The 26,887-nt window shown below is 35.2% G+C and overlaps 1 protein-coding gene across 1 annotated transcript in view; it reads left to right on the forward strand.

Annotated features, from left to right (window-relative positions):
* Positions 1–26,887, forward strand: part of WDR70 (WD repeat domain 70) — a 132,053-nt gene that overhangs the window by 35,223 nt on the left and 69,943 nt on the right. The window contains exons 7-9 of the mRNA XM_072359623.1: positions 3,571–3,704; positions 7,485–7,638; positions 9,631–9,707. Of these exons, the coding sequence (XP_072215724.1) occupies positions 3,571–3,704; positions 7,485–7,638; positions 9,631–9,707 (365 nt within the window). The remainder of the gene's footprint in view (positions 1–3,570; positions 3,705–7,484; positions 7,639–9,630; positions 9,708–26,887) is intronic.

A 26,887-nucleotide genomic window follows, 5' to 3' on the forward strand; every position in this document is an offset into this window, starting at 1 on the left:
TTTTTAAATTTATTACTTTGGTCTATCTCTTTTCGTACTGCAATTAAAGTATGTTTTTAGAACTGCTTCTTCTCTTTCTGCTACTAACTCAAACTTTATTTAACTGAAGCGTTGTCTCGTTTTTTTGTTGATCCTTTATGTTAAATACATACTCTGCAATTGTTATAGTTCGTCTTCAAGTCTAGACCATCATCTATACATCTCTAACCTAGGCACAGACCTTTGTTTGGCTTGTCATGTATTTCAACAAGGATATCAGTGCTGAAGTTTCAGATGACCTCTTTGTAGCTGAATACAGATCTTCTTCATTTGCTTTAAATTGCTAAGTGCCTTAGTAAGCCATACTCAGTTTTTCTTAATTTTTTTTTTCCTTGTCTTTGACTACATCTTTCTCTAGGATTCCTATGAAATACTCCTTGATTAATTATTTTTATTTTATTTATCTATTTATTTGGAAGAACACCCTTAGTGGCTTGGAGTTATTGTTTCTTTGTACTCGGGATTTTTCATTTCTGGTTAACTTCATCGTTTACCACAAATTCAACTGTTTTTATTTGCTCATTGATGCAAAATCTGTAGAATAAAACATACTTTCTGCCCTTGTTGTATAAATTTGATTTCCTCCTTCCATAACATTAAACTGGTAAGTGTTTTTACTGGTTTCTTAAAGTGTAAGCTCGTGTTATTTCTAACTAAAGGGCTTTGAGAAAGGGGAAGTTATTTTGGAAGACTTTTGAGATTTTTTTTGACTTTATGGGAGTGCAGCTGTCATCACCTCAGGCAGAGGTGAATTATAATGTGGATATGCATAGTGCACTTAAATTAGATTGGATGCAGTGAATGAAACGTATCACTGGAAAAAAAACAGCTCTCCTGTAAAGGTCTGTCGTTTTCTTAATAATGAAACTTCACATCCATAAAATGACAGTTGTGTAAGGATGGGAACAACTTGGTATCCTGATATCAGTGTATTCCACTGACATTTTAAATTCTTCTCATTAAATTCCTACATTGTACTGTGTTTCTAAATGTTATGTCCCATCTGTACCTCTTCAGTCTAATGATTTTGAGTTTGATGATCACTGTATTCCTGTGCAGCTGAAAAGTCTCACAAAAGATTTCCCAAGCTGGAGAGTCTTTCCAGAAACCTGATTAATTTCCCACTTGCCTTGTTTGTACAGTGTAATAGGAGTTACTGTTCCCAGTGAAACTTCAGTGATATATATATATATGTATATATATATATATAATTTATTTATTTATTTATTTTATTTTGCCTGACATTTTTGATACTTAGTGGGTATGAGAGAAAGCATACGGTACAGAATAGTTCTGATTATGTATTCTGTGTGCAATCAGCATCACTTCTGCATCAGTTCTCATATCACAGCTGCTCCTTTCTATAGTAGTTAATATGGAATAAAATACTTGAGTCTGTTGATTTGAATGCTTGATTAATCTGAAGATGTCTAGTGTGACATCTGAAGTGTCCATGTTAGAAATCATGGATGATATAGACAGGGCTTAAAATTTGTATGTAGATTATAACAAAGAGGCAATTTTTTTGGTAAAGCGTAAGGCATTGCGTCTATTTCATTTATAAGTCACATATATCCCTGTGGTGTAAATGATAAGTGAAGCTGAACTCATTCTGACTGCAGAAAGTAGTATGTGTGAACATTTTCTTCAGGGAATTAAAAATAAAAAGTTGAATCTGTTTGGGAATATGAATTAGATTTTTGATAATACTGAATTAGCCAATGTGATGATTCTTTACATTCTTTAGAATAATAGGATTTTGGATCTTCTCTTAAAGCATAAGATCTCTTCAACTGCATGCAGTGGAAACAACAGGACAACCAAAATAAGATATCTGCTGCATGTTGCACAGTCAGCATTCCTTCTGCAACCTCTTAATTATTTTTTTTTTCTGAAAGTGCTTTCTACAAGCTTATCATGGCATTATATGTTTGAAATACAGTAAGGGAGCAGCATGAACCTTAAGGAGATGGCAACTAGAAACTAGTTTTTGATGAAGAATATGTAAATGAACTTTTTCTACATGAAACAAGAAAGCCCACTCTTTCATTTAAGGAAACTCAATGGTAGCAAAACAAATTGAATTTATCCATTAAGATGGACAGTTCCTAACTGTTTTTATTGAAACTTGTTTTCTGTTAATTAATTATTCAGTTGGACACTGAAAAGAGAATATTTCATGTAACATCCATAACATACTCATGTAACTTTTTGATTTTAAATGCTTACAAGTAATTGGCCTGATCTTTTTTCATAAAGACAGTAGTGATGCTAGCCTATAGCCAGGCACTACACTTACTCTCAGATGTTGCTTTTTGCACTTTCCTTTCTTTCTGTTACTGTCACTTTACTATCTTGTGTTGAAGGTTGCCTTCCTTTTTTTGAAAGGTTTTCTGTATCTAGTGATTACAAATCTTATGTATGTGAGATTACCTGTGTTTTTGTCCTGTGGTTAATAGTAGTCCTCTTGCTGCAGTCTATGTTATAACAGTGGTCTGTGTAACTAAAAGTGCCTAATGGAAGTTAAATTGGATTCAGACCCAAACATGGGTTTTACTCTGATTAATATGAGCTTTATCATTGCATGAAAATATTTGCATTTGTTTTAATGTTCCCACAATGAATTTAATTGTGAGTAAAACCAAACATGTTTTCACTCTTTCTTTTGTGTTTTGTTTTTACATTTCTTGTCAATGCTGTGTGATTTAGACAGCTAAGTTTTGGAGAGTTACATTCTTTGCCTGACCAAAATTATTTGAGCATGTTGTCAATCTAATCATGTATTCGTGCTTGAAATCACAATAGTAGATATTATCATTTTTGAGTAGAGAAGTTTTTTGAAGGTGAAAGAATGTTGAGGTAATTTTGTTTCTAATCTGCTGCTCACATTTCTACATAGGATGATTTGAATGTTGATGTGAAAGAGTTCTTGAAATAGAGACTTTAAAATAGATTTTTTCCTAAAAACTCCTTTTTAATAAACTTCTGATGTGAGGATTACAAATGAGATTACTCTTCTCTCCTAGTGCTTAGTAGCCTTATGCAGCTAATTTTGTAAATAAAGGTGTTTGAAAAGCTTCTTCGGATATCTTAGTTAAAATGATAAGTTTTTAATTTCTGCCATTTAATTTTCTACTTCATGCATTATTTTCGTTCTTCAGAAGTCATATTTAACCAATGAACATATATGTACACATGAGCTGTCTTGACAATAGTACAGATTTTACACTGATGGATATTAAATGCCAAATCTTCAACTGTTTGTGCAGATCAGAGTTTTCTTCTGACAAATGAAACTTATCCTAATTCTGTTGTCTTCAGTTTATGTAACCTTTTGCTCTCATTTTCCATGCCATTTTTACGTAATGTACATTGTATGCTAGCAAGATGATGAGAATTTGAAACCAAAACATAGCCGAAGTGTAAGAGTACGAAACTATTATGCTGTATTTTTTTATAAATATTTTATATTTTGGTGCCATCTGAGCAACTGTAGAAAAATTCTTGAATTATTATTATTTTTTTTAATAGGTTTCTGCTTTGGGACTGGATCCCTCTGGTGCTCGTTTGATAACTGGTGGATATGACTACGATGTTAAATTTTGGGATTTTGCTGGAATGGATGCTTCTCTCCAAGCATTTCGGTCACTTCAGCCTTGTGAATGGTGTGTAGAAAGACTTCTCATCTGTGACAGTGCATGTATTAATCTCCTAACAGAATGCGCAGAAGCCTTGTAAAGTAACTTAAAAGGCTAAATTTGTCGCACTTCCTGCGGTGAATGGAACACGAATCCAGGACCGTGTGTATTTTTTTCGCTTCAGAAAGCTACAAGTCAATTTGCAGATTGAATTGTTAATAGCATGTCAACAAACAGATTGTGAGCCTCTGAAAGACACAGGCCGATGTTCATAATGATAATCAAAACAAGTTGACTACACTTTTCATATGGACTCTCCTTTTATGAAACTAATGAGGGAGAGAAGATTGCTAATGCAGTTAAACCTTTGGTGAATAGCCTAAAGGAATAACAGAATTTTTGTTGCCACTGCAGCAGTATTTCTGTGAATGGGGTGGGACTTCATTTTCATTACCAAGTTTATTTACTAATTGCAGAAAATTGGAATATAGATTTCTTTCAGAAGGCCATGCCTCCTGCACAGCTAACTTTCAAACAAGCAATCGTATATTAATAGTTGTTTGTAGCTAGGTACTTTCAAATGTTAAACAAATGAAGAACGTTTGATGCTTTGGCTCACTTAAAGGGGACTGAAATTTATTAGTCAGTATAAGTAACCCTTGGAATGTCTGTTTTTAATTGTTATTTTTTGAAAAGTCTGAAACTCAATTTTTGCCTGTTTGGAAGATTAGGATTTTATTCTTGCTACTCCTGGCACTGAATTTCATACATAACACTATATTTCATACATATCAAGGAAGAATGTTTTTGGTGAATGACACATTCTTGTAGTTTAAGTACACCAAAATCTGAATTAAAGGTCTAAAAGTGTAAATATAAAATAATATTAAAAATTTTCTGTTAACTGCAGAATTAACAGCTGTCAAGTGTAGCAATTTCATTTATATTGTAATTGTTGCACCTTAATTTTAAAATATAGTAGCTAAATATACCTTCTATGTCATGTTGTAAATGAACCCCAGCTCTGACTGGTAAAAAGATCCTGGATCCTGTAACAAGTAAATCTTATTTCATATATTGAGGTATGCCACTGAGCACTATGAAGAGTCTTATAAACCTGTGCCCAGGTGTGTGTGTACTCCTATTTTATTTGTTCATTATAGAATTTATTGCAAGGACTGTTAGCATTCACTGACTTCAATTTCAAAGAATTCTTAGGAGTTCTGGTATGGAAGTGTTAGATGTTAGCAGAAGTGTAGTTTTGGAGCCGTATATTGAATTTCATTTTGAGAATAAAAAGACTGAGAACAATTTCATATTGTCCAGGATCCAATTTATAGCATAACTTTTGTACTGCTCTGTTGATTTCTCCTCTGATTTGAGACAAATTCATTTTTTTAAAGCCTGGCAAAAAAACAAACAAACAAACAAAAAAAAAACTTTGAAACCACCTCAATATTTAAGATACAAATATTTAAGGCAACTGTAAGACAAAACAATGTTAAATGTGTAGGATTTAGTTTTGTGTCACATCTCTGCCAATGTGTATTCTGCATGTCACAGAAGAAAGTACTATAAAAGTATTATGCAGATTTTGAAGCTTTAAACCTGAATTTCACAATGTTGAGTCCTGTTAAAATGAATAACTTTTGTAAATTTTATAACTTGCTTTAATATTAATAAGAACCATTTGTTTATTTATTTATTTATTTATTTATTTATTTCTTACAAATTGCCTCTGTAGAGTCCCGCTTTTGATCATACTCCAGTAAACATCTGAAAAGTGATAACTTCTGGGCCATTCAAATACCTTATTTATGGAGCCTCTTTCTGGACGTAATTTTTCAAAGCCATATTGAACTGTTAGGTGTTTGCTTGCTTTTACACTTTGTGGCAATACTTTTTTTTCTCAAACCAATTTTTTTTTCCTATTTGATTTGATTAGTAGGCTTATGTTTCCACTGAACAAAGCATTGAGCAGTTTGGTACAGTTTCTTTCTAGATGAACGTTAAATGTAAATCTGAGCTGAAAGCAAGGTTTGTTGAAATGTAATTATGTAGATGTATTCTACACCGATCTGTTGCCTGCAGAGAATATTTTAGATGTTGTCCCTCTTGTGAGTTTCTTTTTAAATTTTTCAGTGTTTTCAGCTTAACGCCTTGTTTTCTCTTTTGGTTACAGATATCCATTCTTGCTCTTTACACTCAGGATGGTTTTTTAGACATTGCCTCTGATCTGTTTCAGAAATTCCCAGTTTTGAGTGCTTTATTTCTACAAAAAAATTGGACTTTTTAATTATTTAGCCAAACTGGCTTCCAGTTCACATAACTGGGTGATTCAGGCAGTTCTTGGCTTTTGTTTGCCAAACATTTTTTTGAATGAGAGTCTTACACTTACATTACTATAGTCAATGCAGAATTTCTAAAACATGCATTAAATGTTTTTTAATGTGTTTTATATTATCTTGATTCAAGGTCCAGCAAATAATTGCTATGCTGTGTCAGCCTTTAATTCAGTACTTTGTAAGGCTTGAACTAAATACAGTTGCAGATTGTATGCTGTTTTGTCTGAGTGTTAATTTTACTGATGTGAAATTATAGGTTAAAAAGTACATTCCGTACATTTACTAGGATTTAAATGCACACAGTTTATGTTCTTCACCAGAAAGAGAACACAGAAATAATATTTCTTAATGCACTTGAATAATGTTTTTGTGATGCTTTGTTTATTAAGTATGCTTTGAATGCCATGAGAATCCAAATAGAGTTATTAATGCATTTTGATTTATTAATACATAAGTATTAATGAATATTATTGAGTATTAATAAAATAATTAATAAAATTATTATACACTTTTTGTTAATGTGCTAGGATGTCAATTCTTGTAGGTGCATACTGGATACACTACTTTGCCTATTGAGCCATCCTTGCAATGGTTTATAGCCTGGCAAGGAGAGCAGAAGGAATCTGCTTTGGATATGTTACTGCAGTGAGCTTTTTATGTAAAGTGGAATACTGAGAAATGATGTTGATGCTGTTACTGAGACTGGAGAGAGATTTCTGATTTTGAGCTATCTTTCATTTAACTGTTCTTGTCGTCCTTATTCCATGATTTCTCTCCCAAGCTTTTTCAATCAATGTAAAATGTATATTAAACAAACAAACAAACAAACAAAAAACAACAAAAAACCCCTCATACAGCGGATGAGTACAGCTGTATGTAGTAATCATTTAAGGTAAGGTAGTCTAGGCCGATCATCCTCCCCTGTCTCCAGGTTTGGTGGTGTATTTAATTTTGTCTGAATTTTTTGCGAAATTGTAGCCCTGAACCATAAAAGGGTGAGAGAATGCTGATGTGACTAATTTCCTGGCATATAATATATAATGGAGTTCTATGTGGGACTATAACATCCTTTTGTAATGCTTTGAGGATTACTGTAAATCCAGGTATTGCTATTGAACAAGTGGAAAAGAATTTTCAGCCCTGAAGAGCTGAATATGACATACAATGTTTTTCACTTGGTGTTATAAAGCATACTTAAAGTAAATACATTCACCAGAAATAACATCTTAGGTGCCAATTTTGAAAATACTTTTGTTTGATATGCTCTCTGGTTGAGTAAGAAGGTCGAACACTCCTGGGAATAAAAAGCTTTAATCCATTAATCTCAGATTTCTTTTTGTTATAGGAATGTAAATGGGTCTAATTCTGCCATGTATTTTCTCTGACAGTTCTATTTCAGTGCTGGCCTACAGGAACTGAATTTAATTGAAACCTTTTTTTTTTCTTTTTTCTTTTTTTTTAGTCACCAAATCAAGTCTTTACAGTATAGTAGCACAGGAGATGTCATTCTGGTTGTCTCTGGTAACTCTCAAGCAAAAGTTCTTGACAGAGATGGTTTCCCAGTAATGGAGTGCATAAAAGGAGACCAATATATCGTGGATATGACAAACACCAAGGTAAATAAAGTCTGTCTTTCTGCATTCAACTTACTTCATACTGAGAAACTTCATGGAGTTAGTGAATAAGCATGCAAAGCCCTGGTGCTGGGAGGGATAGTTGTGTATATTGATACCTGGTAGGATCTATGTGGCTTAGCAAGGAACTCAGGTGAGTGCTGGGCTGAGTATGAGCAAATGGTTTCATTTTGTTGTAAATGAGACAAACTGTAAGCTGAGCTAGAATAAGAGATGTGACAAACAGATTACAGGTAGTTACTATCTCCTTCTAATCAGTGCTCCTTGTTTCATATCTGAAATTCTGGGATTCATTTTGGGCCCTTCAGTTCAGAGTGGGTTTGGAGAAACTGGAAGATATTAAGGACTTATAAGGAAACCAGACATCAGAAGCATTTGTGCTGTGAAGGCATCTGTCCCCTTTTAGTCTGATGCAGAATAGAGGGCAGTAACAGTGGACTACAAATACTAGAAAAAGCTTTAAATGATAGTGTAGCCAAATGCTTTTGAAACCAGTGGTATTAGACTAGAGGTCTCCTGGTGTTTGTTGCTACAGAAAGTTTTCAGTAGGGTGGTAGTGCAGTGGCTTATGCATGGAATATGCAGAACTTCAGTCCATGGATGATTTCAAGACCCACCTAGACCAAGCTGACCTGCTCTAATCTTGGCTGTCATCTGGTTCTGGGTGAGAGGCTTGCCTAGATGAGTTTCAGAGATTTCTTCCATCTAATATACCTATGATGCTGTGACAAATACATCTCTTCAGAAGGGAGTCTTGTAAAAAGTACTAAGCAGCAGTGTGCACATTTTTAGTGGTAGATGAAAATGCAAGTGAAGAACAGCTGATGCATACTTCTGAAGTGTTTTAACAACTGTTGTTGGGCATGTGAGCACTTTGCATCCTTACATTTGTGAACTATGTGAGACAAAGATTCTGTTTACATAGATTACTTAAATTCAGGTCAGTTTTATAAATAGTTTAAGAGCCTGAAAAAGTAATGATAGTATCTAGTGCTCAAGCTGATGATTTATATATTGCTTGTAAAGTGTATTGCCAAATAACTGAGATAAATACTGTTTTACCTGAGACTATTCTTGTCTGATCTCTGTTTCTTTTGGCAAGTGATATGATAACATCTGCTTAAGTTCTTGTTTACTTAAAAATTATTACAGATTTTCTTTATTTTCTTTCTCTTGTAAACTTCTGGAATTCCAGTGTATTGTGATCCAACAGTCAAAAGGCTAAAATATTTTTTTATTGCTCCATTAAGTTTTTAGTATTTCTCTCCGTGTTTGTGCTTAAAGCAAACTGAAATAATTACAGTAGAGGAAGAGTAGTTTTCTGTGAATGTTTGTTTGTAGGTGACATAGTGATAATGTAATTATCATCTGATTATTATTATTATTTAATTTCAAAAGTAGTAGGGCTACCTACTCAATTTGCAGCATAAAATCTTTTCAGCATAACTTGCCGTAAGTTAAATCCATCTTGAAGCTAGAATTCTGTTTAAGTTCTTTCCAACACAGTCTTTGAGTACTACAGTTTGGCACTGAATACGTGTATTCTGTCATTCCTGATAATTTTTGTCATTCCTCTTTTTTTTTTTTTTTTTTTTTTTTTTAATGTAGTTTGGAACAATTTGTGTAACAGCATATTAATGCATGGTGTTTTGTCCTTACTCTGCCTGCATTGCAGTTTTGCCAAGATAAAAAGTGGGAATATGATTCCATGCTTTATTCTGAGGGGGAAAAAATACAAATAGAAGAATATCTGGGGTTTTATATTTTGAAAATGAAAAGAAAAAGAATGAAATGGGTCACAATCCATAAAATTCATTAAATTGTTGTAATTTAAGTCAGCCATTCTTCAGGAGGTTCTGATTCTTCCCTCAGTTTTTACCATGGTTCGCCTTAATGGATTGGAGTAAAATTTACAAAATCTTTTTAAGTCTTGCTATGGAAACTTTCAAGATTACCTTGTCTTTATTTCCTTAGGGTCATACAGCAATGCTTAATTCAGGTTGTTGGCATCCAAAAATAAAGGAAGAATTTTTGACATGTTCTAATGATGGGTGAGTATTGAAGCATATCATTGACAGTCTTTGTTGTTTTGTTTTTTTGAGAGCTTTTTGGGGTTTGTATTTTAATGTTATGCCCAATTGACTTTAAAATAATTTCTGGTATCTCATGAAAGAAGTAGGGTAAAGTTGGTTTTATGAAAATTCTTGAACAAAATTTAATGCTCACTTAAATGTCCTGGAGTATTTCTAGAGTAGTTCTTGAGTATAGACTCAAATAAATGAATTCTCTGGGAAGATGGGAGTATTTCAGTTGGAAGTTGGAAATTTCATGTTAACTGTAACTGAATATTGATTAATGTTGTTTGGCAAGTGTCAAAGAGACTGGTAAAAATGATTTTATGGTTTTGTTCTTGATGTTTGTGCTAAGAATCAAACTACACAATGTCTCTGTGGCAGTTCCATTTATCAGGAAGGTTACTGCAGCTATCAGTAGCAAGTTGATGAATGATTTTTGGACTGACACTTTAACTATTCATTCCTCTCTGCTCCAGAGTAACAATAACTGGGAAGACTGAACTGATATATTTGCCTTGTCAATAGTAAACTTTAAAACCCCAGTTGCCAATTATTTTGACTTTTCCTATTCCTCATGGGGAGCAGTTTACCAGCTTTACACACAAATACATGAGCAAATGAATCCAAAAGGAAAATTCACAGTTTCCACTGAAACTTTACTGGGTGAAAAAAAATTCTGTATTGTGTTTTATAGAGTGATTTAATCATAAAAATACGTGCAAGTTATCAATGTATTTTTTTTCCATGTAGAGACAAGTTGGTTTCAATAATAGAAATCCTGTTTTTGTATTAGAATGTTTAAAATTTGGTGTTTTTTTGTTTTTTGTTTTTTCCTCCTGGATGGTGAAAAATATATTAAGACATTATACATTTTCAAGGTCATCTAATTTTGTCCTGTGTAAACAACTGAGTAATGAATGTATAAAATACGGGTTCTCTGATATTGAATTGCTGTGAATTGAAATGCTCTGGTCAAGTAAATAAAATTTGCATACACCAGTGCTATAAATTGATACATAACTGCATTTTCAGAGGCACTATATAGCTGATATTAGAGAGGTATTTTAAACCTGTTTCATTCTGTTTTGTACTGGTGACCAGTCTTTCTATGATTTTGACATGTCATATGAAAATTAACTATTGAGACTGATAATTTTCAACTTAAACAGGACTTAAATTTTAAAGACAGTATTTCATCTGTGGAGTTCTGTAACAGCAAGTTGTAGTCTTAGGAATTTAATATGTAATGAAAGACTGGAACTAAACAAAAATAATATAAAAGTCTGATTAGAGATGATTGTCTAATTATTGCAGTGTCTAATGACCTTGAAGAAGTTAAATACTTAATACAGAGAAACACAGTAAACTGTTATTTTCACAAATTATGTGTTGTAAATGTTTGTTAATGAATAATGCCTCTTAAAAAGTGAGTTCCATTAGTAAATGGCAACAGTTGTTGGTATTATATGGCAGCTGAATTTCTAGTGCTTCTGGCGGTGAGTTTTGTTATTGCTATTACAATGATGAAATAGAAATGAGGGTAGTACCTAGTGATCTTTCTCAGTGAGGACGAATAGCTGCTGTAAGATTTATTTATTGTAGTAATTTAAGAGAGCATTTTTTCTTAGCAAGGCAGGATTAGAATAGTTTGGTTTCGTAGCTACGAAATTTAAAGAAAGGAATGGGCAGTGCAAGAAATACCATTGTGGGCTGTCATTGATTTGGGCTGGAAAGAAAAAGATTTTTCTGAGTTTCAGGTGAAAGCAATATACAAATTGTCCTTTTGTCAAATATTCCAGAAAAGTAGAGTGTTGTGTGTTATGCTGATTATTCTGTATTTTGCATAAACCTTGGTAATGGGTGTGATTAATAATTACATCTGGTTACAGCTGTCTATTCTCTTGCATTTTTTCCATTTCTTACACTCACCTCTTCTGTGTTGAATTCATTGATATATAGCACCGTTTGCTTTTTGTTTTTTTTTTTTAATTTAAGTTTTTGCTTTTTTTTAATTTTTTTTTTTTTTTTTTAAAGGTGAATAGATTAGCACTTAATGTAATATTTGCAAAAATATGATATGAGTCTCTGTGAAAACTTGATTTATGCTGAGGGTAAAGCAAAAAATAAATAAATAAATCTATAACAGAACTTCAGCTTTTGTGCCTACAGCCACATGACAGACCAGAAGACTGGTAAAATTCAGTTAACTGCCAAGATTGTAAACAGCATATGGTCAATATGTAGACAGCATATGGTCAAGGCTTGTTCAATGGTGAAGATGGTGGATGATCTAGGTGCAGTGCAGAACTTTATTTGCTAAATCCCTTCACAGTAAGAGACATTTGTTGAAATAGGTAGGAGTTAAGTTTAATACATGGAAATCCTTCTTTTTGGATATTGACTTGAATGTATTCTGCAATATGGAATGTGTCGTCTTTAGGAGATTGTGTAGGCAAATTCAAAAAAAGGACAAGTAGAGCCCTTAAACAGGAAGAGCAATAAGCATTCTCTTCCAACATCTCTTTACAGCTGTAGTGGATAATGAGAGGCAATGAAGGAAATAAACTGCAATGGTCAGCACTATTCTTGATATCAAAGACTAAACAGTGAGATAGCTGAATCCACGATTAGATGTAGGTAGAAGCTTAATGTTCTACAGTGACAGTAACTTCAGGAAAAATAATGTGTGTATTCTTCTGAAAATATCATGATGCTTCTGCAGTGATTTTATGTCTAGAATTGGTAGAGCTTTAATATGAACAGGTTAACTGTTCGTAAAGTCATCTGTCATTGAGGTAGAACCCGAAGCACCTTTGTATGGCTTTTGTACTTAGCAGTTTCAGGTAAGAATGTTTCAGCCAGACACTTCAAATATGTACATTTTAAATACGTATTTCTTTTCAATTTAACAAACCTGCTGTAGCCGAAATTGTTACTTGGAGATAGCAGTTTTATACACTTGACTGTTTTGATTTCAGATAATTAAGAATGTTGTAGTATGCTGAATTGAATGGAGGCTCTTAGGATTGCTATCGTAAAAGAAATGTTTTGAAGGATGGTCTGTTTCTTGTGATTTATTCATGGCATTTAGAATGGCTTTATTTTTTGTCTAGACAAATCCCATGAGTAACTCTTGATGATAGTATATTCTAATTTGTTGTTATTAGGCTATTTAAAAAATTATTAAATCTTCAGACTGCAGATATATGGGTTACCAGCAGGGAGTCTCAGTGTGTTTTGTATGACTTGTTCAAGGGCACAGTGTTGAACTCAGAAAAGAGAACATAAGAAAAAAGAAAGTTCTTTCTCACTCCTATATAAGATAAACAGCAACTGGTCAGCTTACACGCTGGAATGAGTCAGATCGTGGACCTGAGAATTATAGGATAATTCCTAATACTTACCTTGTTAATTTGTGTAAGCTTGTCTGCTGTTCATTTTTAGCGAACATGCATAACTTAGAGCAGTTCAGTTCATGGAATCACACAATCCTTAGAGTTGGAAGGGATCTTTGAAGTGCTACTTCCCTACCATGAAAAGGGACATGTACAGCTAGATCAGGTAGTCCAGAGCCTGATCCAGCCTCACCATGAGGTCTCCAGGGATAGGACATCTGCCTCTTCTCTGGGCAATCTGTTCAGTGCCTTATCACTGTCATTGTAAAAGGCTTTTCCCTTATATCTAATCAAAATCGACCTTCTTTAATCTTGAAACAGTTTCCCCTTGCTCTATCATAACAGACTCTACTAAGAATTCTGTCTGCATCTTTCCTGTGTCTTTCCTTTAGATATTGAAAGGTCAATGTCGGGTCACCTTGGAGACTTCTTTTTCTCCAAGCTGTAGATCCTCAGCTCTCTCATCGTCTCCTCGTAGGAGAGGTGTTCCATTCCATTTGGACACACTCCAGCAGGTTCACATCTCTCCTGTACAGAGGACTCTACATCTGAATGCAGTCTTCCAGTTGAGGCCTCACTAGCTCAGAATAGAGGGCATCCATCAACATACTGGCCATACTTCTTGAGGGTACATTGCTGGCTCATGTCCAGTTTCCCATTCACCAGTACTCCCACGTATTGTTTGCAGGGCTGAGCTCAATCCTTTCATCTCTTAGCTTGTATTGATAGTGGGAGTTGCACCCAGGCACAAGGCCTTGCATTTGTATCAGTTGAACATCATGAGGTTCTCCTGAGCTCACTGCTCAAGCCTGTCTAGGTAGGTCCCTCTGAATGGCATCCCATCCCTCTGGCGTGTTGATGCACCCCACTGCTTGGCATCAACAGCACTTGCTGTGTGTGCACTCAACTCTGTCATTGTCATTGAGGAAGATAGCAAAGTGTATCAGTCCTAGCATTGACCCCTGGGGAACCTCACTCGTTACTTATCTCCCTCCAGAGGTTGAACAATTGACCACCACTCTCTGGACTTGATCCTGCAACCAGTTCTTTGTCCATTGAACAGTCCACAGATCAAATCCATATCTTCCCAATTTGAAGAGAAGGATATTGTGAGGTACTATGTCAAGGACTTCACTGTAATCCAGATAGATGACATAAGTGGCTCTTCCCTTGTCCACTGATGCAGTGACATCATCATAAAAGGCCACCAGGTTCATCAAGCAGGATTTGCCCTTGGTGAAGCCATGCTGGTTTTCCTGTATCACCTCACTGCCTTCCAAAGTGTCTTAGCATAGCTTCCAGAAGGATCATCTCCATGATCTTCCGAGACAGAAGTAAGACTGACAGTAGTTCCCGGGATCGTCCTTTTTACCCTTCTGAAGTATGGGTGCGTTGTTGCCTTTTTGCAGTCAAACAGGACTTTGCCTGATTGCCACAACTTTTCAAATATCATAGAGGATGGTTGGGCTCCCCAGTGCAAAAAAGACAGAGAAGGTCCAGCAGAAGGCCATAAAGATGATAGAGGGCCTGGAGCATCTCCTCTGAGGAAAGGCTGAGTGACCTTCAGCCATGAGAAAAGAAGACTCAGGATCTGATTAATTTCTATAAATATCTTAAGTATGGAAATCAAAGGGACATGGCCGATCTTTCTTCAGCTGTCTGTGGGGACAGGGTAGGGGGAAACAGCCATAAACTGAAGCATAGGAAGTTCCGCACCAATATGTGAAGGAACTTCTTCACAGCGAGGGTGATGGAACACTGAAACAGGATGCCCAGGAGGTTGTGGAGTCTCCTTCTCTGGAGATATTAAAGATCCGCCTGGACACCTACCTGTGCAGCCTGCTGTAGGGAGCCTGCTTTGCAGAGGGCCTGGCCTCGATGATCTCAAGAGATCCCTTCCAGCCCCTACAGTTCTGTGATTTGCTCAAGACTCTGGGATGCATATCATCTGGGCTAATAGACTTGTCATGTTCAACTTTCTTGCGTGGTCAAGAACCTCATTTTTGCTTTCAGTTGCTGGGATGTTGCTTTCCCAGTCTGCTCGTACCAAGCCAAATGTTTATTTACTGCTCTGGGGGAGCAGTTATCAGAGAAGACCAAGACAAAGATGTTACTATCTATCTCTGCCTTCTTCTTTGCTGTTGTTACTAGCTTGCTCACTCACTAGGGATGGTATGCCCTGCAAAACTTTCCTTTTCTGGTTGAGCTCATTTTATTTTTCTCAAAAATATTCCAGATGATGGCTTGTGTAAAAGCATAATGATAACTTAAATAAATAAATAAATAATTGGCCTAATTTATATGCAAATATTGTCATTATTCTTGAGTTAGAGATGAACATCAGGTTCATCCATTTTGCAAATTTCTCAGTTTGCTAACTTTTTAGATGCAGTAGGAAATGAAAAAATAGTTCTTTAACTAATGTTACTTATGGCTGAATAACAGTAATTAACCTAGTGATTTAGCTAAGTAGTTTTAATACTAATATATTTATTAACTAGAATAAGTCTTGCGCGTATATAATCAGATCCATGTAGTGTTGTTTCTGGTAAGTTTACTGATGTTTCAAGTGATTGGGATAAAACTGTATAAGTGAAAGCAGGTACAGAATCTCAGTTGTCTTGTTCACAAAACTGCTGTAATGTGTCTTTAAAAGCTTGCCTTGCAGAAATGATTACTTTAACCTTCACTACCCTATCTGTAAACAGTGTAGCATTTCACTGTTTTTAAAACATACATTCACAGCTCTTTTTGGTATTGCTGTTGTCCTAATTTAAACTGTATTCTGCAAGCTTTCACTCATCTTTCCACTTATGGCTATATGATACCTAGAACTTAAATTTTGAAAGATTCTGAATACCTTTCGCCTGCTTCTAATTGCATGTATATATTGCTATTCCAGGTAAGGCTGAATGAAGCGTTTGGATAAATATTTTAGTACATTCTGTGTCAGTGTGTTATACATTGTTTGCTTAATAAAGTGTGTTCAACACCTTCTTTGCCTTCATTGTGCATTTACCACTTAATTCGGGCTAATTTGGAGCTTCAGTGAAGGTATGGATCTGTCATGTCTGTAGAACTGCACTAACTTTTATAGTAACACTAATGTCAAAATCAATGCGTTGTGTGGGGAAAAAAAAAAAAAAAAATTGAAAATGGGCAAAACTTAATATTACTCTATGGAGATGCACCTGAGTGGTGTGGATTAAAAAAAATACCCTGTGTTTTAGACAAAACTAACGTCTTGTTTATATCATTCCAAAATATCAGTTGACTTTCTATGTTAAAACAAGAAAGGAAGAGGAAACGGATAATACTGTTTTTATTATTTGGATTTTTTCTTATCACAAATGTGATAGATATTTCTGTATGAATAAGCAAGAGAGCTGAGTGATATTAAATGTTCCAGCAACAGGTGTTCTGTGTCCCTGTTCTCATACATTCTTTCCTTCTAGAAGTACAATGGCAGCCAAACCTGAAATTTAGGAGTAGTGAACTTTTGTGCTTCATCGTAGCAACCTGCTGTGGTTGCTCAACATCTGGTTCACAGTAGAAAATTCCTCTCACAAGCCTTCCCTCTCTCATCCTGTAGTAAGTTAATATTCATACTCATTTAAATAGTAGTTTCAAAAATATCGACTGCCTGACCTCTGCAAAAAGTTGTTTAGGAATAATTTATACTTCAGGATAAACCTGTCTTCAGTTAAACAGATGAAGTTATTTCAGTGAAGAACGTATCTGATAACTTTCATCCCCAACTGCCCTTTGCTTTTTATATGTTAACCAATTCTGTCATATTAATTATGTTCACATTTAGAGCAGCTGTTGTCTCATCTTCCTCCTATTACTGCCTTTTCTTTCTCTGTGTAGGTGGTAGCTATCAGTATGAGTTCTTTCATGACGATTCCTTTTAGGCATGTGTTCCTTTAGTTTGGCCCAGAACTGCATAAAGATTTGATAGTCTTTTAGAAAAGAGATTATTGGGAGGTCTGGAACAGTGCTGTTGGGGGTGGTCAGCCATCAGTTTCCTGCCTCTAAAACAATCATTTGATCTTCCTCCCATAATGCCAGTATACCTTTCCTAAAATGGAAATTTGACTTCAGCCTAAAAGATCCTGTTTTACTTCATTGTCTGAGGTCTTTGACCCATAATCTTCAGAACCAGGGCAGCTTGTTCTTGTTCCTTAGTTTTTTGTTTTTTGTTTTTTCCTTTTTCCCTCATAGTTTAAGGTTCACAGGAGAGTGAGTTCTGGATCTCCAAACTGTGTGGCCATATGCTGTGAATGAAGACTCTTATGGAAAACTGGAATTACATAGCATTTCTCCTTTCAGAGCATTTCTCACTCTTCAAGTGACGTGCTGTCTGATGATATCAATTCACGTTGACGTTGTCAGCCTGATCACCTTATAGTGAATACAAACCTTGAGTTTGTCTGAGCTCTTTCAAGGCTTGAAATAGCTTTCTTAACAGTTGGAGAACTGAAGCTATAATATTACTGTTCTTTAATGTTATAAGTATCATTTATATTGCATGTAGGAAAACAGAACTAAGAGCAGAATCTGAATTAACATAGTTCAGTTAAAGTGGAAGTATTGTCTAGGTGCTATAGCTAACATTCATCTCTCCAAATTGCAAATATATGGTTTGACAGGTGGACTGTTCAGTGGATGAGGAAGTGGCTGCAAGATCGTGCACAGAGGGTGGTGGTTAATGTCAGTGTCTGGATGGAGATGAGTGACAAGCGGGGTTCCTTGGGGAACTGGGATGGATGATCTTTAATATCTTTATCAATAGGAAAAGAAGACTGAGAGGAAATCTGATAGATGTTTATAAATATCTAAGGGAGGTGGGAGGCAAGTGGATGAGGCCAGACTCTTATCAGCGCTGCATAGTGATGGGGCAAGGAGTAATGGCCTAAAACTTGAACACAGGAAGTCCCAAACAAACTTGAAGGAGAACTTCTTTGTGGTTAGGATGATGGAGCACTGGAACAGGTTGTCCTGCGAGGTTGTGGAGTCTCCTTCTATGGGGTTATTCAAGATGTAGCTGGATGTCTACCTGTTTGACCTATTGTAGGGAACCTGCTTGAGGAGGGGCAGGAGGGTTTGAATAGGTGATCTCTTGAGGTCCCTTTCTATTTCTGTGGTTGTTATGGCTGAAGTGCTAAAAGTTCTTCTTTTGTGTCTTCTTTTATCTTGTGGTGAAAATATAAATTGAAAAAGAAAAAGGCTTGGTGTATCCAGCAGACATGGAATTTGGATATTCACAGTACTTCAGTGCTTTTTAAACAGTTTGTTACTATGAGATGACCACAGCAAGGAAGAACAGCTTTTTCAAAGGAAGCTGTGTTTTGCTAGACAGTAATCAAAATGTATTAGCATTCTTTGTTTACCATAGAGGCAATAGTTTCAATGCAGGCGTTTGCTTTTCTTGTTCTAGGACATTAGTATTTCACTTGAAACTTGTATAGTGCAAAACTTGACGTTATATGGATAAGCTTTCCTCTTTCTGTCAAAATGAAACAGACTGCAAAAGCTATTTAATTATTACATCTTTTCTGGTCTTGGCTCATTTTGACTGAGATAGTTTGAATAAAAATTTTGAGCAGCCTTGTTAGCTGATCTGAGGGGTAAATAACTTCTGTCAGGATAAAAATGACAAGAGGCTGGAAGCTTTAATACTTCTATCAGCTCAGCATCATATCAGATAGGGAAGAGAGCAGGAATTTGCTATTTTTAAAATTGATAGGAAGTTTCCCATCTTTTTTTGAATCATACAAAGATTACAAATTGAAGCAAATGCTTCAATTGTGATACAAGTAGATTTCACTCTAGCAATTTCCTTTCCTGTTTTCTCCCATGAAAAATTGATTATGTCTTTTATTACATGTAGATGAAATTCTTTCCTCTCAAGTATTCATGGGTTAATGTTAACCTTTAACTCAATTTAAAGGACAATTTTCTCATGAGATACACATCTTGATTTAATGATCAGAATTCCCTGGTTATTCTAGTAATAAATGGAAGTACAATAGCCTTAGTAAAGCAAACTTAAATGTTTTTGTTTGATAATGAGAAATTAAAGTAGGGGAGACAGGAATTTATTTTGGCGCTTTTGCTTACGAAGATAAACGTGCATTCTGTCTAAGAAAATAAAATTAAATCCCCACCATTTATGTTTAAATCTGATTCAGTTTTAAAGTTATGCAGCAAATGACTAATGGTAGTTAATATCCTACAGATTGAAATTTTAGAAAAATATTTGCTTTGGATTTTTGACAGTTTGAATTGCAGGTAATTTCACTGCATGTATAATAAAATTTTAATTTGTTCCTCTTATCAGTTTCCTCATGTTACTTAAATACATTTTTAGATAAAATCCCATCGATATTTTAAATAGAGGAGTTGTATGTAGGATAGTTTTTGTTTTTTATTACATTACTTGGAGCAGACTGAAGTTGTGTTTCTTAATAGGTAACCTTTTCAAAGGTGCGTGGTTTCAGTGAGTGCCAGTTGATCTGAAATACTTTCAGTTCTAAAAATACCATTTAAGCATAATAAATCCCATTTCATAAATACAGTAAAATATCTCATACAAAATTTTTTTTTATGAGCAATACTTCTGTCTGCATGAGTCTGCAAGGTCATATGTGGAGAAGAATATTTTCAAAATTGGACACATTTCCTGAAAGTCCTGTTGGGTTAACTATATATAAGTTCTGACTAGAAGGGTACAGAACAATAGATGCACATCGTTGTTAAAGGATGTTTTGTTTGTATTTTGCTCAGCAGTTATCAGAAAGACTGCAACTTAGTTCTGAGTCTAGTTTCAGTAACAACAGACTAAAAAAAGTTGAAAGACAGTAAAAATAAAAAACTTCAGAGAAAAATGTTGATTTTGCTTTTAATAGAAATTCAAGGAGCTGATTATTACTTAGCTATTGAAGAGGGTATTAATAGACTTTGCTCCATTGAGGTTTGATTTTTTTTTTATTTTTTTTTAATAAAAAGGTGTAATTATATCCTGTGACTGGAAGCTGATAACAAGGCTTGAATAGAAAAAAAAAAGTACTTTTTTTCTCAACAGAGATTATGAGAAATTAAAACTGTAAACTGGGACTTTAAAACTGATTGATAAGGAAGGAATGAAATATCTTTTTTACAGTTTGTTGTCTTCACATCAAAATTGATGAATTTAATTTATCCTTTAATTAGCAAATAAACCAGTGAACTCAGAGAACATTGTATAAGAAACCTGGAGGTGCAATACAAGGGTAGTTTAATGAGCGATTTAAAAAATAAATATTGTATCAACTCATATGTATGATTTAATCACTTACGAATAAGTGTTTGGGCCTTGAGCTCTGAATATCTGTTATTCAACTTTTTGAGCTCTTGCAGAAGCCCATACAGGATCCTTTTGATTGCAGCAGCAATGCCAACATGCAAATTCTGGTGCCAAACAGACCTACTAGCTTTCTTTGTAGTACATTAATGAAAATAAAATGCTATTTTGGTTGCATGCTCTCTCTCTGCAAAATCAGTCTCCCTACAAAGTGTTACTAAACAACTCCTCATTGACTTTTTACTTTTTTTTTTTTTTTTCTTTCTTGCCATTTCCAAATTATTCCCATTTTGATTGCTCTACAGTCCCTTTACGGCATTAGCATTAATTTCTAAGCTGATTTTATCATTCATTTTTCACTGATAATTTTTCCTGGGAGGGATTGTTTTTGGTTTAGAAACTTTTTGTTTTTTTCTTGAAATGTTTCCCTATCTGGCATTTGTGAAATCTTCAGTTTACCAGGACAGAAAATATCTGATTAAGGAGCAAAACTGAGTAGTATCTATGATAATGAAAACTTCTTAAATGGAAGTTTACAATTCAGATATATATTCATTGGTGGCATGATTTAAAACTCACTCACAAACATTTCAGTCTTCAGCGATTGAACTTCTGGTGAGATAAGATGCAGATCTTCTTTTGTTATCATAAGCTTACTAGTTCATATACATTCCTTCCTTCAAAATAAATAATTTACTTATACTCATTTGTAGTTCCTTTTGTTGTGCAACTCACATGAACTAAATGTATATTTAACCAAATTACGGGTGCAGAGATGCTTTCTCTTTTTTTAATGGAACGCACAAAAGCATTAATTGTGCGATTATTGTCAACATTTTTATTTTAAACTTTAGGGAATAACCTGAACAGAGGTCTTCCTTGGCTAAAATTCTAGAATTTTTTCAAGTTTTTTTTTTTGTTTTGTTTTGTTTTTAATATCTTCTTTACAATTATGGTGATAATTTTATTTTATATCCATAACTTCTTTATTTGTTCCAACATGTCTGTAATATTTCTTTTGGAATTCATTGTTTTGTTAATTTTTAAGGTCATTGGACAATTATGGAGCAACCATAAGAACGTGGTGTTATGGTTATGAAACGTAAATCAAAATCACTATTTAAAGCAGTGTATTTCCAGCACTTTTATGCAGACAGACTAACTAAAAGGACTAGAGTGCATTCATACAGAACATGACCAGGGATTGCTTGCTGTTAAAACTTCTCCAAGTAGGCAAAGGATATCTTATGTACTTTGTAACTTTATGTTTATTTACATGAGGGCTAGCCATCCAGTATTGCCTTTATTGACTGTAGAATGGCTAATGGTTGAGCTGAGGACATATATTTAGTAGGATCTAGGTGACATTACTAGACGCCCGAAGAACTGTACATGAAAAGCAATAGAGTTATTGCTTGATTTCAGAGGTTTTGATATTTTGGGGAAAACTGACAAGTAGCTATTTCAGTTCTAAATGACACCAATAACCTTTACCAGAAGATAAAATATTACAGAACTAGTGGAATGAATTTTGTGAACATTAACGTTTTCCAAAAGTAGATGAGTAGTGGTTTGTTCTAAAGACCCACCTCATCAGTTTGATATCAAATGAATAGTTTAGCATTGAAACAACCAGGTGATAATACCTTGGGCAATGCCATTTAGACTTTCAAGTAGATATATAGCTGTTATATAGTTGTTTATTCAAAATCCAAATAAGCCAAATTCTTAACAGGTTGCTTACTTGTATCCTTTTTTCTAAGCCTTTGTGATTTGAGTGAAAGTTGAAACACTTGTACTGACCATTTAGAATGATCTTTGGAAAACATGAAGTACTCAAGGCATCCAAGAGCAACTGAGATGTGGTAGATCTGCCTACTATGAAGATGCCTGTAATTATATGAAATAAAATATTCCATGTGTATTCAGTGTGATAAAGTAAGAAGAATTAAGATGGTGAGCCCTACAAGCTCAGCCCTGGCAACAAGCTGGGCACTGCTGCCCAGCTCCAGTCCTGTCCACCTGCAGCTCTGTCCACCAAGCAGCCCGGCCTGGAGTGCACACCTACCACTCCACAGCAGTCAAACATGGGTTTGTGATGAGTGCAACTTGAGCTGCATCCAGGTGTAGGGAGGGTGCAGGGGGCAGTACTGCTCAACTCACAGCAAAGAGTTGTGTGTGTTTTGGGTCATTGGTTGAATGCGGTCCTGTGAGCAGTGGAAGATACACAGCCTTGCTTTCTGTTTTGATAAAGCAATTTCAGAACAGGCTTCAAGATTGCTAGACAAAAATCCTCATTTTTTTGGTCTATTTGCAACACCAAATTCAGTCAAAATATGACCTGGAAATTTTCAAATGGAGGGTATAGTGTTGTGATCAGACATTCAGCTTAAAAAATCTTTTGTAAACTCCATCGTACCAAAGAACATCCCTCCCTTCACAGTCATGCCTTATTCATGTCATTGCTTCTTGGCAGCACGCTTGCTGGGGACCAGCTGTTTTCAAGGATGAAGTACCAGAGGAGTAAAATTTCATTAAAAGTCTCTGGGACAGCACATTGAGAACTCACTAAAAATTACAGCCGCTGCCATGGAACTGGGGGTTGATGTGTTAGTTTCACAAAAACAAGGTCACATAACTCACTAGTTTTCTTTCTGTAGCTTTTGTTTGTTTGTTTGTTTATTTGTTTAAAAAAATATTGAACATCAAAATAAGTTCTGTTACTTATAGACATTAACTGTGGATGCGAGCATAGTGAGGCAGTGGGTGTTACCGTTTTGCAGTGGCAACACTGACAATGGGTTACCTCCACTGATGCAGACTTTTAGGAGCATGGCACGTAGGATTGCTGGCAACAATGCGTAGCTGATGGTGGTAGCTGTGCTGCAAAGTAGTGCTTTGTAGGTAAGAGTTCACTCTATCAAATAGTGTTCTTGTGTTTGTTATATCAGTTGTAGATTTCATGGAAATAAATAGAGGAGACATTATTTTTGGAGCAACCTTTATGTATGTGGCCCAAGACAATTCCTCATTGCTCATTGTGGCTCAGACAAACCAGAAGGTTTGGACACCCATGGAACTTCAACAGATATTTGAGACGCCCTGCATACTATTGAGTTATTGCTTAAATACCCACATTAAATTAGTGTGCAGAATATAAAAAAACTTATTGTGAGAAGTTGCATGAGACAAAAATAAAGCAGAATTGACATTCCTGGAAATCAAATTAAATAGTAGATTTGTATGTTCAACATATCTAGACTCACGGGGTTGGTTTATTTTTATTTCAACCATACCAATCCAGCTGTTTCAAATAATGAGACTTACAAATTACAAGTTTCAATTCTATTAAGTTTTGGTAACTTTTTTTCTTATTCCTGTCTCTGGAACAGCTTAAGTTCTCATCCTTTGGCATACAGTCATGGTGACAGTCAGGAAGAGGGAGCGTTGTGGTTGTGTTGGGGTACATTCTGTTGCTCTTGTGAAAATCTCATCAGATTTGTCAAAGGTAAAAGTATTTGGAAAGATCGTCTCCAGAGATTTGTTTGTAATATAGGAATGCTTTCATCAAGAGATTGCCGCTACCTTGCATATGTCTAATAACGCACTCTGCACTGGCACGGCAGATTGCTTGATGTCTTGATATGTGTAAAGGTGTGAAGCCCATTCCAAATATGTGAGGATGGCTTTTCCTGGATTAACTTATCTATTTATAGACACATTCAGCACAGAGCTGATTAAGAAAGCACAGCAAATGAGCAGGCCTGGTTAAGAGGAGTTTGAATAATGACTGTGCTGGCCCTTGCTGAAAGCTGTATGTTTACAAAAGGGTTAGCAAAGCTATTTTCGTCTTTATAAACTATGTACGTTTATATTACTATTTTTCTGAAGTTTTCCTTGATTAAAATGTTAGCTGCTGCAATAAAAAATGCAGTCACTTATAAGAGCTTGCATTTGAGAGCTTTTTCAACAGACATTTTTACTACATAAAAAGTGTTCAAACAGTTTCAAATGGTTTATCTGTCTTAACAACTGAAGATTTAAAATGGGATAAAAAATTCCTTCTGCAAAGCAGCAAAAATAGGGACCAAAACATGTTACTTGAAATTGTTTTTTCTTCTATTTATTTAATTAAGTCTTGCTGTTGTATAGACTCTGTGGAAGTGTGGTTTACGCTTAATTCCTAGGTCCTATAGAATAGTTTTTATTTTAAAATCAGGTGTCTATGTGCACATACATATATATATGTGTGCAGACACAACTCTGATTTCCATGTTGCATAGTTGGAGTTGATGTTTCTGCTCATGTAAATATGTTTTTTTGTTGTATAAGCATTTTACTTTGATCTTCTGATTTCAAGATTCTGCTTCTAATCTGGTTTTGTGATTCTAAGACTAGATCAGTACATTTTTCTGAGAATGTTGAACTTTGGATTTCATGTTATCCACAGCTTCCAACGTCTTATGCAGGACAGTGTAGGCTCATTCTGTCTGATAATGCAAGTCAGAGAAACTCACACAGGAAAAGCTAAGAAATCTGCAGAGGGACCATAGATTAAGGATTTGTAGTTCCTTTGATAGTTTGACATACGCATGTGTGCTTAAACACAGTGAAATTATTAAGAATGTGAAGTTGTTCATGTGCCATCAGAGGTGACATGAAAACACTCTCCCCACCTTCCATTTGGAAATAAAAGTGATCTTGTAAACTTCGTTTACAACTTAACAGCATTTCACCAAAAGGCTGTTTAGAAGTGTCAGGTAAAGTTACGCTTCTGACACTGACTTGTCAGCAGCAGCTATGCTTAATTTCAAACAAGACGGTCCATGTTTTTCTGTTGTGGGATCTGAATAGCGTCTTAGGAACTTCTATCTTTGGGCTCTATGAAAACAGCGTTGGCTTGTGAGTTTAAGCAACTGGCCACAGAAAAAATGGAAGAACAGATCTCAGTTAATTCTAAAACGTGTGTTACATTTCCACAAGAGTGTGTTAGGACACACTGCAACTAGTGACTGGACCTGTTTGTATCCAATAGTGAGGGCTCTTTTGCTTCAAGAGAAAATGTATTTGGATTTCAAACATAAAAATGTACAGCAGCTAGAGACAGAATTCCAGAAATTGCTTATTTATGGAGAATATTCTTTGCTACGTTTGTCGTAGTAGGAAGGAACTAAATGTAAAACATTCTGAAGTTGTGTGTAATTAAAAAACAAATACAAATTTATCTGCTTTCCCAGGTAAAATGAAGTTTATAGCTGAGCATTTACACTAGCAGCAAAATTAATGAGTAGGGATCGATACCTATCTGAAAATGGAGTTGACAATTTTCTTCTTTGTTGATTGGCCTCTGTAGGAGCACATTCATGGAGTTAAGCTCTCACTGCGGTGGAGTATCCAGATAGGTGTGGGGAATGCAAGAATATTCATATGCATTCTAGAAAACTATTTTTGAGTTTCTTGGGGTCTCAGAGTAAGATAGGCTGAAAAAGACATTTGGATTTTATAATTCCCTGCTTGCAGCAGAGCCAACTTAAATCTAGATGCTCAGGCAGCACACGGCTGTGTAGTAAATGAAAAGGTGAATTTCTAAACAGATGGAATCTTCAGGGCGCAAGGCAGACAGAAAATCAGAGCACTACAAAGGAATATGTTGAAAGTCTACAGATAGCAGTGCTTTACCTCCTTGGGCTCTGAAACAAATCTCTGCTCTGGTCATCTCTGTTTAAGGAAAGAAGAGCTTGATAAAAATGTTTTCCAAGTTGTTTATCTCTTGCCTTTAGTATATTAAAATGTGCATATTTCCAACTCCAGCAAAACAGTAATAAACATTTCCCCCCAGATGGAGAATGTTATTGATAAGAGAGAATAGTTCCTTTGGTTTTCAAACTCAGAAATAATAGAATCTAATGATTTTTTGTCTGATAACTTTCTGCTTTAGACATTCAGCCTTATACAAAGGGTGGAAAAGAAAGTAGGGGTTTTTGAAGGGCTACAATATTGCGATGTGAGTAGAGGACAGTGATGACTATGAAAAAAATGGCTGTGTGTGTTATCCATGTTATCCAGTCTGACATGGGGCTGTACTGATTAGATCCGTGGTAAAGAACTACACAGCTTCTCTACAAAATTTGCTGCCTTCCTTTGATTTTTTATGATGAGGATTTTTTGTGTATTTCAGACAATACAATAAATGCAGAGGTTTGTATTTACTTACAATTTTATGAGCTGCACTTTGGCCTGATCCTTAGCAGCTTTTTGCATTTCCTTGTTGAAACAGTATTACAACACATAAACTCACTTCTAAGGTTTTCTGTTGCCCAAAGCACATATGCACATCTGTGCCGCTGAGTTATACGCTGAACTGTTTAGAACGGATTATTTAACTTTAAAAGCAGCAATAGGCTAAAAAAATTACA

This window comes from Excalfactoria chinensis, chromosome Z (assembly GCF_039878825.1).
Source record: "Excalfactoria chinensis isolate bCotChi1 chromosome Z, bCotChi1.hap2, whole genome shotgun sequence".
NCBI lineage: Eukaryota > Metazoa > Chordata > Aves > Galliformes > Phasianidae > Excalfactoria > Excalfactoria chinensis.